The sequence below is a fragment of the Oncorhynchus kisutch genome, linkage group LG4 (genome assembly GCF_002021735.2).
Source record: "Oncorhynchus kisutch isolate 150728-3 linkage group LG4, Okis_V2, whole genome shotgun sequence".
In the NCBI taxonomy this organism is placed as follows: domain Eukaryota; kingdom Metazoa; phylum Chordata; class Actinopteri; order Salmoniformes; family Salmonidae; genus Oncorhynchus; species Oncorhynchus kisutch.
In genome coordinates this window covers 61,537,917-61,553,626 of record NC_034177.2, presented here as the reverse complement: position 1 = coordinate 61,553,626, position 15,710 = coordinate 61,537,917, and the positions used below count along the sequence as shown (strand labels likewise).

Sequence of the window (15,710 nt, the reverse complement as noted above, 5' to 3'; positions counted from 1 at the left end):
TTTCACCTTGTAATCCTTCATGGTGTCCAGCAGCCTGTCTATCTCTAGCGCTATTGTGTCAGAAGCTGGGTTCTTCTCAAGCTTCTGCATGACCTCCGAGAGCATGGCTGCACAGCGGGGGCTCCAGCGTGTCGGGTGGGGGCTTCTCCATTCCATCACACAACTTTTCAGTTTCATCTCCAGCCTGTGTTGAAGAATGAAATTCATGGATGGGACAGACAAGACCATAAATGAAATTGTCCTGCATTTCGCTCTAAGATAAAAGCAATGCATAGCCTTAAATATAGAATCCATATTAACGTACCTTCTTTGAAGGTGATTGACCAGATCTATTTGAGGGGGACGGTATTTAATTTCTGTTGGCTGTAAAATTTGACAGTTAGCATTGAGCAGTTTTTTAATTGACTGTACATAGTTGACTCGTGTTATGTTGACTCAATATAAGTAACAAGTTGTGTTCTTCAAATATGACCTACTTTCAAATATTTCAGTACTGTCACTAATTCTCAATGAGGGAAAACCTACGGCTCTTATGTTTGGAACCGTATCTTACATTTTACGTCTCGTCTTTTAACACTACAGCAGCAAAAAAAAAAAACTAGGTTAGAAATACCGTTGAGGATGAGTCCGAGTTGAATCCTTTGGGGAGTAAGGGTTTCCATGTGGCATTATTTGATACGTCAAAAGTGATGGGCATCTTTCTTGTTGGTTGGAGATGGAACCACACCTGAGAGACATCCAGTCAGATCAAGCACATGACATTTATGGTCAATGGACACGTCACCTAAAACCTTTTTTAAGGTCTAGTCAAGATAGCGGCTGAAGACGAGGATCCCTTTCAACAGTTTTCGAGCACCACACAGCTGGTGAACGAGACTTGCATAGAATGCACACGTGATGGTATAATGATGTCGCCGTATCAATCACCGACAGTGATTTCTTTATAGGTCACAACACAGTCTTGTGATACTAACATATAAAATAACTGGTAGACAGTGTCACCACAATAGCATAGTAAACCGCATGGGCAGGGACAAAGAACAGCAGTTGGGAAGTGGACTTTGGGATGGAGTTATTGATTTGCCATCTGTTTTGACTAAACTCACGTACACATAATCCTGAGTGGATGACATAAATTAAACACACTGAGGGGTATCCATGTCCATGGACTCCACGCTTACATTTTCACCATTGACCAGACAGTCGACAGTCTTTAGAGGACAGAAGGAGTCGTATGACTGGTAGTGCTTCCCATCTCTGGGGTTCCATAACACAAACCAAGTGTTCTCTTGAGTAAGGACATAGGTGGTCTCTCCCTGGAAAAAAACCCAAAAACAAACATGAATGCTACTGTGTTGCCCTCAACGAATACAATTAAATACACTGCACTAAAGGTGTAGTCTATTTTCTCAGCTGACTCGCAAATACATTGATTTGGATGGGAGTGCATTGTTGTTTTATGTATACAGTGCTTTCAGAAAGTATTCACACCCCTTGACTTTTTCTACATTTTGCCATATTACAGCCTGGATTTTAAATTGATTAAATTGAGATGGGTCACTGGCCTAAACATACAATACCCCATAATGTCAAAGTGGAATTATGTTGTTAGACAAATTAATTAGATATGAAAAGCTGAAATGTCTTGAGTCTAAGTATTCAATTTGTTACGGCAAGCCTAAATACGTTCAGGAGTAGAAATGTGCATGGGCAACCCCATGTTTCTTCGGCCCATTTATTTAAAGCCGCTATGCTGCATCAGTTGGTCTTCAGGTTATTTCCCTGTTATATTGCAGATGTCAGCATAATTGTATTTTCATTTATTCAGGAGTAGAATGTCCTTTTGAAAAAGTTACCAGAAGTGACCTCAGTCACCTTCTCCCTCTACCTTTGCCACAGCTGCTAAAAAAATAAATAATCATAGGGCAAACACGGTTTTGTTTGTCTTCTAGTGGAAACATTACACCCTCCCCATTGTACGAGAGCAGGATTGTGTTCATCAGGGCACACAACAGAAAATGTATTAAACAAGTCACATATGTTGCATGGACCCTCACTGTGTGTTTAACATGATTTCTGAATGACTACATCCTCTCTGTACCCCACACATACAGTTAACTGTAAGGTCTCAGTGAATTTCAAACACAGATTCAACCACAAAGAGAAGGGAGCTTTTCCAATGCCTAGTAAAGAAGGGCACCTATTGGTCGAAATAATAAAAAGCAGACATTGAATAACCCTTTGAGCATGGTGAAGTTATTCACTACACTTTGGATAGTGTATCAATACACCCAGTCACTACAAAGATACAGGTGTCTTTCCTAACTCAGTTGCCGGAGAGGAAGGAAACCGCTCAGGGATTTCACCATGAGGCGAAGGGTGACATTAAAACAGTTGGAGTTTAATGGCTGTGATAGGACAACTGAGGATTGATCAACAACATTGTAATTACTGCACAATACTAAGCTAAATGACAGAGTGAAAAGAAGGAAGCCTGTACAGAATAAAACATATTCCAAAACATGCATCCTGTTTGCAATAAGGGCCTAAAGTGAAACTGCTAAGACATTTGGTAAAGAAATTAACTGTATGTCCTGAGTACAAAGCGTTATGTTTGTTGCAAATCTTACACAACACATCCCTGAGTACCACTCTTCATATTTTCAAGCATGGTGGTAGTTGTATCATGTTCTGGGTATCCTTGTCATCGGCAAGGATGAGGTACTGCAGTTTTTTAGGATAAAAATAGACTGAATAGAGCTAAGCTCAGGCAAAATCCTAGAGGAAAACCTGGTTCAGTCTGCTTTCCATCAGACACTGGGAGACAAATTCAACTTTCAGCAGGACAATAACCTAAAACACAAGCCCAAATATACACTGGAGTTGCTTACCAAGACGACATGAAATGTTCCCGAGTGGCCTAGTTACAGTTAGATTTTCAAGCCGATTTAAGTCAATGGCAAAACTTAAATGGCTGTCTAGCAATGATCAACAACCAACTTGACAGAGCTTGAATAATTGTTTTCATAATAATGTGCAAATATTGTACAATCCAGATCTACAAAGCTCTTAGAGACTCACCACTTTAATCGCTGCCAAAGGTGATTCTAACATGTATTGACTCAGGGGGTTGAATACTTATCTAATCAATATACAGTGGGGCAAAAAAGTATTTAGCCAGCCACCAATTGTGCAAGTTCTCCCACTTAAAAAGATGAGAGAGGCCTGTAATTTTCATCATAGGTACACTTCAACTATGACAGACAAAACGAGAAAAGAAATCCAGAAAATCACATTGTAGGATTTTTTATGAATTTATTTGCAAATGATGGTGGAAAATAAGTATTTGGTCACCTACAAACAAGCAAGATTTCTGGCTCTCACAGACCTGTAACTTCTTCTTTAAGAGGCTCCTCTGTATTAATGGCACCGGTTTGAACTTGTTATCAGTATAAAAGACACCTGTCCACAACCTCAAACAGTCACACTCCAAACTCCACTATGGCCAAGACCAAAGAGCTGTCAAAGGACACCAGAAACAAAATTGTAGACCTGCACCAGACTGAATCTGTAATAGGGAAGCAGCTTGATTTGAAGAAATAAACTGTGGGAGCAATTATTAGGAAATGGAAGATATACAAGACCACTGATAATCTCTCGATCTGGGGCTCCATGCAAGATCTCACCCCGTGGGGTCAAAACGATCACAAGAACGGTGAGCAAAAATCCCAGAACCACACGGGGGGACCTAATGAATGACCTGCAGAGAGCTGGGACCAAAGTAACAAAGCCTACCATCAGCAAGGGCATTGAAGATGAAACGTGGCTGGGTCTTTCAGCATGACAATGATCCCAAACACACCGCCCGGGCAACGAAGGAGTGGCTTCGTAAGAAGCATTTCAAGGTCCTGGAGTGGCCTAGCCAGTCTTCAGATCTCAACCCCATAGAAAATCTTTAGAGGGAGTTGTAAGTCTGTGTTGCCCAGCAACAGCCCCAAAACATCACTGCTCTAGAGGAGATCTGCATGGAGGAATGGGCCAAAATACGAGCAACAGTGTGTGAAAACCTTGTGAAGACTTACAGAAAACATTTGACCTCTGTCATTGCCAACAAAGGGTATATAACAAAGTATTGAGAAACTTTTGTTATTGACCAAATACTTATTTTCCACCATAATTTGCAAATAAATTCATTAAAAATCCTACAATGAGATTTTCTGGATTTTTTTCTCTCTCATCTTGTCTGTCATAGTTGAAGTATACCTATGATGACAATTACAGGCCTCTCTCATCTTTTTAGGTGGGAGAACTTGCACAATTGGTGGCTGACTAAATACTTTTTTGCCCCACTGTATATTAGTGTTTTATTTTTCATGTTTTATTTTTTATACACATTTCTGTATTTTTCTTCCACTTTGACATTATAGAGTATTTTGTGTCGATCATTGACAAAAAAACGACAAATCCATTTTAATCCCACCTTGTAACACAACAAAATGTGGAAAAGGTCAAGGCGTGTGAATACTTTCTGAAGGCTATGTAAATTAAACAGCACATGTCAATTGTTACCTCTATGACAGATGTTCCCAGGAGAAGCCACCCATTTACCGTCAGGTCATGAAAGAAGTTGCACAGCAGAACTGCCAAACTGATATGGTTTCCCATAGCCAGCTCCAAGCATTGCTATTGTGTATAGCAAAGGTGTGCAATAAAGAATGAGAAAGGCACCACTGGGTTAACAACAAGCTGACCAAACTATGTTGATGATTATTGGTATTTTTCTTGGTATTTAATATCTGCTAAAACATAAGTCATGTTTTAAGTTTTGGCTCTGTGAAACAAAATGTTCAGTCTACAACATGGTCTGTTTTGTTTACCTCTGAGGTGAGCCACATGTCCCCACTGTCACCAACGTCCGATGGGAAGGAAAAGGTGGGAATCAGGGACACAAAAGCTGCCACCCTCTCCTGGGTTACACAGAGCAAAACAGTTTTAAGAGCACAACATAGTAATCAAATAAAGGGCAACGCCACCTCTTTTCAACTTAATTTTCATTATCTCCAGCACAATACCAGTGTCAACATATGTGAAAACGGTGTAATTCAGTTTTTCTTAGGAAATAAATATACATTTAAAAAGTTCTACCCGATGACATCAAATGTTAAAACATCTTAAAAACAGATTTTCAAACACTATGAGATTTGCGGTGATGTGGGGAGCAACAAAATACCCTCCCTTGGGCTAAAAACTCGTTGAAGGTTTTGAAAATCACAATTTAAAAAACACTTTTTATCTATCCATCCTTTGTCACAGAGAAGCATTTTTTTAGGCCCTTTATTCTTATCTTTTTAACCACAGATCATAGAAACACGCTGTTTTCACATATGTAGACTGGTTTGGTGCTGGAGATGATGAATATGAGGTTGAAAAGTGGCGGAATTGCCCTTTAATATAATGCACATAAACAAATTAACTGACTTCCATCCAAACAACTCCAAATAAGTAAAACTCCCAAAGAATGAATACAACTGTGCTTTCATTATGATTCCAAGTTGTTTATATATATTTCAGACATTAACCTTATGGGTTGAATCATTCTAATGATTGTGATGTTATGGTCAGACCTGGGTTCAAATACTATTTTAAATCATTTGAAATACTTTCGCTAGGCTTGATTGAGTTTTTCTATAAAAGTAAAAAAACAACAACAAAAAATCCGCCCATCTGGCTCTCCAGGCAGACTAAAGCAAACACTCAGTGTTTTGAAAGGATTTCAAATAGTATTTGAACCCAGATCTAGTTATGTTGGAGCCTTACGAGAACAGACATGCTATTGTCGGGGGTGTCCAGTACAACTTCCTGTGGAGGAGGAAGTGGCTTGAAGAACCGGTGTGCCAGGACAAGCCTCCCCTCACTATTTATCACTGTGGTTATGACTCGCTTCTTCACCCGGCCTGCCGCCACCTTACACTGCTTCTCATACTCATAGGTCAAGTTCAGCAAGTCCTCATCCTCGTCTGTGGAAAACTACGCGTAGACGGATACAAACACAGAATTCTGTAGGAGCAGCAGCAGTGCATGGAAAAGGGTGACTTATCATTTAGGCTAAGCAATACAAATTGGACTGATACTCACCAGCCAAAGGGGCTTCTGGTCACCATACTGAATGTGAAAAGGGCAAATAGTACATTTCCATGGATGTGTGTTCTGATGCAGTTGTACAGTTGGTTATCAACCACAGTAGTCATGACATTAAACATAAGCACTTTAAAAGAATGGATACTGATTAATGAGTAATCATATTCCATATCTTATCGATCAATATCTTCCACAGCAAACGTCTGAATCAAATAAAAGTTTAAGTGTTTTTAGTTGAAGGCAAAGAGGTTTTTAGAACATAGTACCTCTTTAAAATGAAACAGTATTAAACATGAAAATTATTTGCCTTTGCTGTTTGGTCATCACTCAGAGAGATGGCTGGATCCAAAGTGATGAAGACATTCATGAAACTGGTATCTCTTCTCGCGGGTCTCTCTACGCCCTGGTCATTGACCATGTCTTCCCCTGTCCACATGTAGCCCAGTAGGGTCGGTGGGGTACAGATGGTCAGTTTCTCATACACCTATCAAAGAGTTGACTCTTAGATAAAAAGGTTCCAAAAGGATTCTTTGCAGAGGGATAGGTTTCAACCAAGAAACGTTTTCATCTGAAGAACCCTTTATTTTAAATAGTGCCTGAGCATTACTCTTTACCTCAGCGTTTAAACTTTTAGTAATCGGATGAGGTAGGTGTTAGAATGTTTGAAATTGTACCTATATAGGAATATTTGTGCATGTATCTTGTACCTTTAATCATTTTACATATACAACACTGGCATAGTTGATGTCTTTGGGAAACAGAAAGGAAAAAGCCGCACACTGTCGCTCATGCTCCCAGGTGATATTTATTTACGTTTCGACTCTTAGGTCTTCATCGGGCATCCATATCCCAGGTGGGGGCGGAAGGTCCTATATATAGGTGACATCACTTCCTGAAACACGAGGTATTTAAAAAAAAACACGTATGGTTTTTAAAACACCTACAAACGTGAGAGATATTGTGGTTAAATCTGATTACCCACCAGAGAAAAGGGAAACTTTTTTGGACAAGGTTCCAGAGGGTAATTACAAATATGGCCAATGTACTCAATGCAGCTTTTACGTACAAATGTAACTCATTTACCCTCCCCGCACAGGACAAAGATTTAAGATCAAGGGCTTCATTACCTGCATGTCCACCAATGTTATTTACATGTTGACATTTCCTTGTGGTCTGACCTACATAGGGAAAACCCATAGAAGCCTTAAGACACAGATCAGTGAGCATCGCAGCAATATACAAAACAGATGAGACTAAAAAATCTGGTGGCTGCTCATTTTGCACAAGCTGGACATCCTAATAGTTCTCTGAGATACATTGGAATAGAAATGGTCAAGATGTCACGCAGGGGAGGGGACATTGAGAGGAAACCTCTTCAGATTGGATCCACAGGCTGAACACACTGTCTCCTCTTGGCCTTAATGAGGAGTTTGACTTGAGACTGTTTTTATAGTTTCAATAAGTCTGAATTGTGTTTTTTTAAAAATCCTAATTGAATATTGTATGTATTTTACTATAAATATTGATCACATTCTGTGTGTAGGATCATATAAATTTGATACATTGAATGTAATATTGTGAACCTATGTTATACATTTTTTACCTCTCGTTTCAGGAAGTGATGTCACTGAGTACTGCCCCTATATATAGGACCTTCCGCCCCCACCTGGGATATGGATGCCTGATGAAGAGCTAAGGGTCGAACCGTTGTAAATAAATATCACCTGGGAGCATGAGTGGCAGTAATGCAGCGTTTTCCTTTCTGTTTTCCATGAGTTTGCCTAAAACTCTTAACATCTGTGGAAAGTACCTGGATGTGCGTATGTTCTTCAGTTTTTATAGTTGATATCTTTGCCATGATTTCTGTCTTCTGTGATTTATTCATCTAAATTTTTTTTACATTTTTGGTTACTACATGATTCCATATGTGTTATTTCATAGTTTTGATGTCTTCACTATTAAAATAGTAAAAATAAAGAAAAACACTGGAATGAGTAGGTGTGTCCAATTTTTTGGACTGGTACTGTATGTAATCTATTGTCATAAAGAATGTAATAGTAAAGCTGGTGGAACCATTCGTAGAAGGTTCTAGTAAGAACCCTTCAAAGATAAAAGGGTTCTTGGTAGAACCCTTCATAGAGGGTTCTAGGAAGAACCTTTAGATGATAAAAGGGTTCTTTGTAGAACCACTTATAAAGGGTTCTAGGAAGAGCCCTTCATGGAGAGTTCTAAGTAGAACCATATACAGAGGGCTCTATGAAGTACCCTTCATAGAGGGTTCTGGGTAGAACCCTCTGCAAAGGATTCTACCTAGCACCAAAAAGGGTTCCCATATGGAGACAAGCCGAAGAACCCTATATGGTTCTACTTAGCACCTCTTTTCTACGATCGCAGAGAAGACAATCTTAAGAGTGTTAATTGTCTACAAGGCAACCGTACATACAAAGACATGTTCACATACAGCAAGCAACCACACCAACACCCCGACATTACTAGGCCAAGTTGGACAAAGCCGACAGGCTTTAAATCCTTTTATCCGACTTTGTGTACCACCTGAACGTGTGTGCGCGCGCAGAGCCGTACCTTGGATTGCTGCAGCAGAGATCTGAAGGGTAAGGTGACCGAGCCCAGCCACTGTCTGCCAGAGAACACCTGGCTTCCACAGCCTCTCAGTGAACTGCTCTGGGATTCACACAGGTGAGATAAAAGATGAAAGAAAAAAAAGAGAGTAAGGGAGGGATGGCGATGGGACAGACAGAATGTTGATTTCCAGTTCACCCTGCGATTTGAAGTGGCTTTTGAATAGTGCTTGTACTTTCATGGTTGAGGCTTGCAGTACCTCAATGACTTGAAAGGACATCTCATCAAACACATTGATGACAATGTCGTCTTGTACTTTGGAAAGGCCCGCGTGGCTATAATCACCCCCTAAGGATCTGAGAGAACATTACATTTGACATTTATGAAATGTGATTTTGTTAGCACGAACAGTACAGTCACATGTGTAAGGATGCACAGTGTTGACTTGTGGAGCCAGTTGGAGATGGAATTAACAGTGCATTAGGAGAGTAGCGCGTGTCATACTTAAACTCCAGGGTGAACTCTTCCCTCCAGCATGGGTTGGGTCCCTGCTCTACGCTGCTCTCATATGTTGTCTCCTGAAACCTAACCTCCACGAAGGGCTGAACCTGAGCCTGGCACAACCATGGGACAAAACTCAACCTACTGTACCTGTTATGAACCTACATAACCACATTGTTATATACAGTACGTCATGTCAACGGCCTATACGACAACAAACAAAAAGCTATCAAGGAAAATGAGTTCATGTTCGTAGTCCGGTAGTATCTGACTGTCAATCGTGCAATTTGAATTCTGTTTCAATATTCTATATACGGCGATCACGTCTCCGTCTGTGATATTTTAGCACCAAATATGTGCTACCTCTACCATTTTACCTGTAGCACAGCCTTTTCTGAGCTGCTTTTCATGTTGAGTCTGCTGCTGCTCGACAGACCACAGCAGGAGCCTCTTGCCTGGATCTCCCTTGAAGGTACACAAAAAACACAACTCATTAGATCTGCTTCCACACAGATGGAACGGCGTTGTCAAGGAAATAGAAAGCAGTGTCTATTTTTGATGGTGTTCTCTATGAGCGTGGTTGTCACGTGGGGGAGGAGATTCAGTCTAAAGGTTTTAATCTTTGCTAGAATTGGATAAGAGGACCATTGCATAACGCATTGTACAGTAAGAATTCTATTAGGATAGCTGCAGGCATGAGAAGCTGAAGTATCTGTTGTTAAGGCAAGTTGCCAACTGTATTGTAGATATAGCGAATATGTTCAGCTAATAGTACAAGTAGTATTGGGTTGGGTGTACTGTAAAGTGATGATAGTAGAAGTAGAGGTATTTGTTATAGGAATGGCATAGGTTTTACGTTAGAAGCTGTAGTAGTTGTAAAAGTAATAGGATAGGTAGAACTTGGATCAATACTTGAGGAAAGCCTCCTGGCGAACAGGCAGGCCCTGGGCATTGTTGATGGCAACATGGATCCTCAGGTCCCCGTCTGAGAGGGAGCAGGTAGGAATGATCTTCCTCTTCACGCGCTGAGGCTGGAGAGGTCGCTTAAGTCTGAACACGTCCCAGTTGAACTCCCTGATGGGGTGGAGAGTGTTAGCCTGGAATTCAAATGGATATGCTCCATTTCAATGGTGAAACAAAGCATATCAGTTTGGATTCCAGGCTAGGACGCTAGAAATGTCAGAGGAAAACATAGAGACGTATCATCGTGTAGCCTGGCGGCAGGTAGCCTAGAGGTTAGAGCGTTGTGCCAGTAACCCGAAAGGTTGCTAGTTCGAATCCCAGAACTGACAATGTGTAAAAATCTGTCATTGTGCCTTTGAGTAAGGCACTTAATCCGTATTGCTCCAGGGTTGCTGTTGAATGCCAGACCCTGGCTGTGAAGACCCTGCTTTCCAAGGGTGTCTCGGGGAGAATGGGATATGCAAAAAAACACATTGAAATAGAACAAATATAAGCACCCACTAAATGATTATCATTATGACTGAAATTTCGCAGGCCTCAAAAGCTAAAAATACTTTTAGATGTCTTTATGATATATGGTTTATGGGCTGTACAGCAACACCATTTGTATGTGGAGAAGTGTTAAGGAGAAAATTAGTCTTGATACTCACATCACTGTATCTGCCTCGTGGTACTCGGTGACTATATCAGAGAACTTGTACTTCCTCTTGATGTTCAACAGTTTTTCTCTTGCCAAATTCAGCGCCTAAAAAAACAATTACAGGTCACATGACAATCGAAAATGACATTTCAGTATTGCTACTCGTTCGCACATGTTCATATATCAAAACGGATCATATGAGTAAGCTGTGAACACAGACATACGCGACAAAAATGCAATCTGACTCCAGATGACAGAATCTAGGGACGGAAGAAGAGTACCTTTTGGATGTAGTGGATAGAGCGTGCTCTCCCCATTGTGATAGGGTCTTCATCCATAAGGGACAGACTTGGGAATGCACCATAATCCTGGGAAACAACAAAGCAACAAAAGTCCACTTTTGTTAAAAACAATTCACCCACAAAATGATTGCAGGACGAGAGTAAAGTATGTACCTGTAGGAAACTATATATGAAACAAATCCAAAACGTTGCAGAATATAGGGATGAGGAAGTAGTCTACTCTAGTCCCACATATTTGTTTATGCTGTGTATAGCCAAACATTGGCATGACAATGACCATGCTGGAGGAATTGGCAAGACAGCACAAACTAATCTGGAACCAGGCTATATGAGAAGGGCATTACAGCGAACATTGCTTCAGTAATGTCTCTGTCGTGGAGAGGGATGGGTTTGGAGGGGCTGACGTCCACAGCATGAGAGCTCCGCAGCTGCAGGAGACCAAAGCGACTGGACTTCTCCAGCTGCTCCTCAGTGGTGAAGTCAAACTCCTCCTCCAGGGCATGCAGGCGGAAGTGACCCGTGGCTCTGTCTCTCTGCTCACAGGCCTCCTATTGGTCAAACAATATGAAACGCTACTTCAAACGTCCACTTCAAACCAAGTGCTCTGGGCAAGCTTTCATGTGTCAGCCCTCTAGCTGTTTCCTGATTCGAATCCATGGCAACCACGGAGTGTTTTGTATCAACAACACATCCTTGGGTTTATTTTGGTAGAATACAAGTGGAGGTTCTGAGTCTACGGTGTTAACACTCACCCTAAGGAGTTCTGTGAGTTCTGTGTTAGAAGGGTGGTTGGGGTCAAACTGAAGGTCCCTGATCCATTCAAGCCTACTTGCATTGGGACCGCTGGCCATGGGTCTACAGGCAATGTAACATGGTTAGTGTTTCTATTGGAAGACAGCATAAAGAAAAGCCTTCAACTCATAAGGTAACAGACAAACAGAGGTGTGTGTGTGTGTGTGTGTGTGTGTGTGTGTGTGTGTGTGTGTGTGTGTGTGTGTGTGTGTGTGTGTGTGTGTGTGTGTGTGTGTGTGTGTGTGTGTGTGTGTGTGTGTGTGTGTGTGTGTGTGTGAGAAGACGGCCAACCTTGTGGAAGTCAGTCAGGTGTTGTTCAGACTCACCTGGTTGAGCTGGGTCTGTGTGGTGGGGCAGTGGGCGCCATGGGAAAGCCACTCTCATCCACAGCCCAGGAGACAACATACAGCAGCCTCCCAGAGGTCATGAGGCACTCCTCAGCATCCTCCTTCTCTAGTTTGAATGGGACATCTAAAAATACCATTGTTTTGTCACTAAAGACCTGGGTTGACATTATCCTTAAACAACAACAACAAAAACACATAGTGAGCTAAATTACCATAACTTTTTAAATTTAGCTCATCACTAAATATCAAGGGCAAAATTGGGGTGTAGATATTGGGGGTGACGAACAGTAGAGAGTTTTTAAAAACATTTTATACGCAATTCACTTATTAACTATGAGGGGTATTTTGAGGGGTATCTGGTTGGGTATAGTGAAAAGCCAGGTCATTTCCTGCAATTCTACACATTTTACCATGGGGCAGAGAAAATGTTTCTGTTTTATAGCTCATCACTATTTTTCACATTTTGCAATGAGAATGTTAATTTCCTGCTACTCTACACAGTTTGCCATGAGGCTGAGATAAATATAAAAAAATGAATATTCTGTTAAATCATACCCAAATAATGTTGTTGACAAAATTATACTTGTATTTGTGGCCAAAGTATAAATTGGAGAGAAAAGTCTACTCGAGTGAATATTTTTAATGACCGGTATACACCCACATCATTCTGTTGTTGGGGTACGCCCACACCATTCCAACACAGAAAATACTTTTTCACAAACTTAATTACCCTTTTTTGTAAGGAACTATTTCACTCATACTATATTAATTATAGGTCATATTATCATATATATATTATATTATCATATATATGATATATATTATGATATATGTCATATATATCATAATTAATTATAGGTCATATTTCATAGAAATCTCAAAACGCTGAACAGTTACTTTAAAGGTTGACTTTTTAAAAGGTTGACGGCTATAAACTGTGTAACTGATCAATGCACCATCATACCAGGTCATTTAATGAAAACAAACAAAAATTGATAAATAAGATATTTGGCTACAGAAGTGCCATTTCTTACTGATCTCTACAGCTTCCGTCCAAAAACAAATCCTGTGAAATGGGGTCAACAAATACTGGAGGAGTTACTAGCTAACGAACTAGCTACGTTGGTCGCAGCGTGCATGACCAGAATGACACATCGATGAACCACCAAAGGCAAAACCCATTTCTGTTTGAAAATTGAGAAAGACAAGTTGGACAGTTTTTCATGATCAGAATCAACGGTCAAAAGTAGCCACCCTTTGCCTTGATGACAGCTGTGCACACTGTTAACATTTTCTCAACTAGCTTCATGAGGAATGCTTTTCCAACAGTCTTGAAGGAGTTCCCACATATGCTGAGCACTCGTTGGCTGCTTTTCCTTCACTCTGCGGTCCAACTCATCCCAAACCATCTCAACTGGTTGAGGTCGAATGATTGTGGAGGCCAGGTCATCTGATGCAGCACTCCTTCTTGGTCAAATAGCCCTTACACAGCCTGGAGGTGTGTTTTGGGCCATTGTCCTGTTGAAAAACGAATTATATTCCCACTAAGCGCAAACCAGATGGAATAAGCGCAAACCAGATGGGATGGCATAACGCTGCAGAATACTGTGGTAGCCATGCTGGTTAAGTGTGCATTGAATTCTAAATAAATCACTAACAGTTTCACCAGCAAAGCATTCCCACACCAACACACCTCCTCCTCCATGCTTCACGGTGGGAACCACACATGCAGAGATCTGTTCACCTGCTCTGCGTCTCACAGACGCAGGAACCAAAAATCACAAATTTGGACTCATCAGACCAAAGGACCGATTTCCACTGGTCTAATGTCCATTGATCGTGTTTCTTGGCCCAAGCAAGTCTCTTCTTCCACAAATGAACTTTTAGCAAGGCACACCTGTTAATTGAAATGCATTCCAGGTGACTACCTCACGAAGCTGGTTGAGAGAATGCCAAGAGCTCCCGAGTGGCGCAGCGGTCTAAGGCATTGCATCTCATTGCTAGAGGCGTCCCTACAGACCCTGGTTCGCTTCCAAGCTGTATCACAACCAGCCGTGATTGGGAGTCCCATAGGGCGGCGCACATTTGAGGTAGGCCGTCATTGTAAATAAGAATTTGTTCTGAACTGACTTGCCTAGTTAAATAAAGGTTAAATAAAAAATAATAAAAGAGTGTGCAAAGCTGTCATCAAGACAAAGGGTGGCTACTTTGAACAATCTCAAATATAAAATATGTTTTGATTTGTTTAACACTTTCTTGGTTACTACATGATTCCATATGTGTTATTTCATAGTTTTGATGTCTTCACTATTATTCTAGAATGTAGAAAATAGTAAAAATAAAGGTGTGTCCAAACCTTTGATTCATACTGTATATAGGGGGGAGGGGGGCATGTCCCCCCATCCCTGTAGCAATTTCACCAATGCTAAATACCACATCTTCCAAATAATCACATATCATAGCTACAACGTAACTCACTGCTCCCAACACCAGCATAGTAGGCCTTGATGGCTTTGTCACTGCTGAACTCTGACCTCTCCATTGTAGCGTTGCTAGAGAGCATGTTCCTGTCTGGTATGGGCACATACATTTTGGCCACAACAGTGCTCTTTTGTTTCACTGTCTCACAAATCTGGAATTGGGAATTTACAAAACAAATAATTGACAGTTTATAAACTATTTAAAAGGCCATTTAAACAAATCCTTTATAAAGTGTAGCTTAACATAAAGTGTTTTGGGAAAAATGTAAGAATATAACATCTCTCAAAAAACAAAATCGAATGAACAATATTATTTACAGCAAGAGAAACATACCTCAAGCATAATGTTCTCTGGGCTGTGTACAATCTGCATGTTGAACATCTGTTGAATTTGAACTCTGAAGTCACTGTTGTCGAACATGGATGGCTCAGAGGTAGACACATGCTTTCCATTATAGAATATGTTCACTGATACTTTGTGGTTGGCCAGTTCATATCTTCTAACCTTCTCATCACTGTAAAAAGAAATAAAATATGAACAAATTGAATGCATCGATAGCATCAAAATACATGATCATATATCAGTCGGTGCCAAAGTAAGTGCCATGTCCACTCTCAACCGGATGGATAGTCTTAAAAACATACATTTCCAATGAACCAATAAACAACAACTAGCTAAAAATCATTCTGCTTCTGAAGAGAATCTTACGGTGGACAGCTAGAGGTTGGAGTGACCACCCCACACATAGTAAGAACAGGAACTAGATCTAACTGATCTGCCTTCTGCTTGACAGAATCAGTAGACATCTCCTCCTCTTGTCCTGGAACTGGAGGGATGGATATCTCCTCTTTGTTATGCTCCTTCAGCTCCCTACACAGGTAGTGCTGCTTGATCGTTACGTCACCATCTGTGTAGAGCTTCGTCTGCAAAAGGATGTTTCCACCGACAACAACGCAACAAAGGTTA

General features: G+C 40.8%; 2 protein-coding genes across 2 annotated transcripts in view; both read right to left on the bottom strand.

Annotated features, from left to right (window-relative positions):
* The window catches only part of LOC109889805 (protein CC2D2B), an 8,195-nt gene extending 1,981 nt beyond the window's left edge, over positions 1 to 6,214 (bottom strand). The window contains exons 1-8 of the mRNA XM_020481534.2: positions 6,136 to 6,214; positions 5,818 to 6,027; positions 4,878 to 4,967; positions 4,570 to 4,683; positions 1,182 to 1,316; positions 614 to 727; positions 305 to 363; positions 7 to 184 (exon numbers count right to left, since the gene is read on the bottom strand). Coding sequence (XP_020337123.1) covers positions 7 to 184; positions 305 to 363; positions 614 to 727; positions 1,182 to 1,316; positions 4,570 to 4,683; positions 4,878 to 4,967; positions 5,818 to 5,829 — 702 coding nt within the window. The 5' untranslated portion in view covers positions 5,830 to 6,027; positions 6,136 to 6,214. The remainder of the gene's footprint in view (positions 1 to 6; positions 185 to 304; positions 364 to 613; positions 728 to 1,181; positions 1,317 to 4,569; positions 4,684 to 4,877; positions 4,968 to 5,817; positions 6,028 to 6,135) is intronic.
* LOC109888944 (coiled-coil and C2 domain-containing protein 2A) lies at positions 6,022 to 15,710 on the bottom strand. The gene is made up of 13 exons (XM_031823370.1): positions 15,453 to 15,710; positions 15,078 to 15,258; positions 14,742 to 14,895; positions 12,243 to 12,387; positions 11,877 to 11,979; positions 11,469 to 11,672; positions 11,104 to 11,190; positions 10,833 to 10,927; positions 10,132 to 10,293; positions 9,597 to 9,684; positions 8,978 to 9,074; positions 8,722 to 8,820; positions 6,022 to 6,622 (listed from the first exon to the last, which is right to left on the bottom strand). The coding sequence occupies exons 1-11, from the start codon at positions 15,548 to 15,550 to the stop codon at positions 9,060 to 9,062; spliced, it is 1,332 nt and encodes a 443-aa protein (XP_031679230.1). The 5' UTR covers positions 15,551 to 15,710; the 3' UTR covers positions 6,022 to 6,622; positions 8,722 to 8,820; positions 8,978 to 9,059.

Excerpts from the sequence above, each read along its gene's own strand:
- LOC109888944 (XM_031823370.1), bottom strand. The coding sequence starts at position 15,550 with ATGTCTACTGATTCTGTCAAGCAGAAGGCAGATCAGTTAGATCTAGTT. Across the intron at positions 14,896-15,077 it reads CAGAGAACATTATGCTTGAG|ATTTGTGAGACAGTGAAACA; the intron begins GTATGTTTCTCT and ends TCCCAATTCCAG. Across the intron at positions 10,294-10,832 it reads CACGAGGCAGATACAGTGAT|GGAGTTCAACTGGGACGTGT; the intron begins GTGAGTATCAAG and ends CCACCCCATCAG.